We start from the raw sequence: 2762 nt of genomic DNA, 5'->3' as shown, positions 1-2762 counted from the left end.
GGTCAGAACATCTCCAAACCTGCAGCTCTTGTGGGGGGTTCCCGGTCTGCAGAGGTCAGTACCTATCAAAAGTGGTCCAAGGAAGGAACAGAACCAGAGACAGGGTCAAGGCTCATTGATGTACATGGGGAGTGAAGGCTGTTCCGTGTGGTCTGATACAACAGACAAGCTGATAGAAAGTCTGTTGGTCTGGGGCTGCATAACGTTATGATGACAACCAGGGTGCCCACATGGTCATTATGTTATGGCTGATCGGTGTAGTAGAGATACAGGAGAGATACAGTAGAGATATAGAAGAAGAAGAAGAAGATTTACTTTATTATATTATATTATTATATAGTAGAGTAGATACAGAAATAGTATTTTCTACCTGGCTGGTTTCTTGTTGTCTCTCTTTATATAACAGCAGTTGGTCTGAGGTCAGAACGCTCCACATCAAAGTCCAGTTCTTCCTGTGCTTCTTACCACTTTCTGAGATCTTTGCCACATTCAGGTGTTCACCTTTCAACTGCACCTGGTCACACATATACACTCATTGTTAGAACATTAACAGCACTAAACCATGTTGTAGATGCTTTTACAGTGTTGTAGTTGGAGATGTTTTTACATTGTTGTACTCACCAGTGGTTCTAAAGTTTCAGAACCTACAGAGACCAGGACATTGTGCTGAGACTGGTTCCTGCGATGCCGAGAGATCTAAAGACAGAAAGAACTGAATGAAGAAATTAAGTTTGCCAGGATGGAGGTTCAGATTCTATTCACAGGTTTCTGGGGTTAGGGGGTCAAGTGATAGAAGTTCAGGTCTACTCACAGGTTTCTGGGGAAGGTCGGACTCCTGCAGGACCATGGACTTGGACTGACTGAGGCGGTCTCCAGAACTCTGTGAGTTCTTAATGCGGATCTGAACGGCCCCCTGTGCCACGGCGCTGCGCTGTGGAGGCTGAACCAGCTGCGGTTGCTTCGCTGCAGTCTGGAGGTTTGTGATTCTGTGTTCAGATATATTGATCATCAGATTAGTGCTGTGAAACCAACCCAGTCCTACAGCTGTGTGTAAACAGACTGGAGGGTCTGAATCATAAAACACAATATCTGCAGCAAACATTCAGGTATTGTTTCCTTATATTTCATAAACTGAACAAAAAAATAAAAAAACAATGAAAACATTGTGTAAAGGTTTGAGCAGCTTATACTTTAAGTGTTTAGTGTCAGTTTGTGTGTTTGGGATTTGTCATATTCTTCCGTAAAAGGTTTCTCACTCTGTAACATTATCGGGCATCTTACATTCACATTAAATTTCTCAATCAATAAAGAAACATTTTATCTTATCTTAGCTCTCTTCCACCCACACACTGTCAGTGATATTTCAGTCAGTGCCAGAAACCTTCAGCTGGGTCTCTGGAGGACCATGGTGGATTTCGAGGTCAGTTTAGAGTCTTTATCCTGTTGTAGAAGCTTTCAGCTGTTTTACAGATACTGTGATGTTTCTTCCAGAATTTGTTGCTATTTAGTGGAATCAGTTCCCCCTAAACTGCAATATGTTAGTTCCATTTCACACTGTGGAGACAGTTGTTGCACTCTGGACATCAGAAACTGTCACACAGCTGCTGAGAGAAAGCCCTGGTTGCTGAGTGTTCACACACAGAGTCAGATTGTTTGGAAAGGCCCAGCTGATGGTTCCTGATCACAGCGGTTGACCTGCCTCAGGCCTAAAGAGCTGATAAAGGTCTAAGACCCCGTTAAACAATCTAAGGCCGCAGAAGGTTGTCAAACTTTTGATTATTTTTTATTTTTGAGATTTTTGTTCAATTTATGAAACAAAACAAAACAAGGTATAAATGTTTGCTGCAAATATTGTGTTTAGTGTTCCAGACCCTTCAGAGGCTGTTTACATCTTTCAATGAAAACACCACCAAAATCGGTTATTAGTCAACCTGTGGCCATACTTTACATACAACTGTATGTAATCAATATGTGATCAATATCTGATCAGTATGGGTTCTAATCAAATCATTAAAAACAATTGAACCGTGAGACATAGACAAACTTAAAAATAAAGTTAAGGTTTTCATAACTTTTTGTCTATATTCACAGAGTGAAATGTGATTATTATTGATCAGTCCCTCCAGGAAGCTGCAACCCTTAATACCCCATTCTTGTATTGTCCCCCATCGTTGTCGTCTTCATGTTCATCATCTCTCTGTCTCTCTCGTTCTCTCTCTGTCTCTCTTTTGAATACAAATTTAATCAATCCCTGCAATTTTGTCCAGCCACTGCAACATTTCTACTAATTTGACAAATTATTGTAGTTACTTACACAAAATACTGAGCCATACGTCACCAAACTCACTTCCTTGTTTCCAGCAGTTAGGATGAGGACATTGACCCTCTTTACACTGACATTTTATTCTCACTGGAACAAGTTGCTTTTGATTTTTAATGAAGTATTAAAAATGTCACTTTCTCCTTCAATTTCATTGCAAAAAAACATTACAGCAACGTACATTACAATTGTTTTAGAAAAGCTGAAATGAAATCAGACATTTTATCTGGTAAGATCGTCACTGAGAAGAGGATGAGAGGGAAGCTGAAAGCTTTCACAGACAACCCCTCTCATCCTCTCTATGCTGAGCTGAAACAGCTCAGGAGCTTTCAGCCACAGACTGATCCAGCCCCGAGCCTCACAGTGGTTTGGAGGCTCATTTGTGCCATCAGCCATCTGACTCAACATCCACCCCACCCAGTACCTCCCACCTCCACAACCA

At 41.2% G+C, this 2762-nt stretch overlaps 1 protein-coding gene across 1 annotated transcript in view; it reads right to left on the bottom strand.

Moving 5' to 3' along the window:
• Positions 1-2762, bottom strand: part of arhgap15 (Rho GTPase activating protein 15) — a 13987-nt gene that overhangs the window by 8107 nt on the left and 3118 nt on the right. Inside the window, exons 2-4 of the mRNA XM_035676520.1 lie at positions 812-986; positions 622-696; positions 371-514 (exon numbers count right to left, since the gene is read on the bottom strand). Coding sequence (XP_035532413.1) covers positions 371-514; positions 622-696; positions 812-986 — 394 coding nt within the window. The remainder of the gene's footprint in view (positions 1-370; positions 515-621; positions 697-811; positions 987-2762) is intronic.

Source organism: Morone saxatilis, unplaced genomic scaffold (genome assembly GCF_004916995.1).
Source record: "Morone saxatilis isolate NCDOM2014 unplaced genomic scaffold, NCSU_SB_2.0 Contig5, whole genome shotgun sequence".
Taxonomy (NCBI): Eukaryota; Metazoa; Chordata; class Actinopteri; family Moronidae; genus Morone; species Morone saxatilis.
Note: the sequence above shows the minus strand (reverse complement) of the source record. Positions and strands in the feature narration are given on the sequence as shown.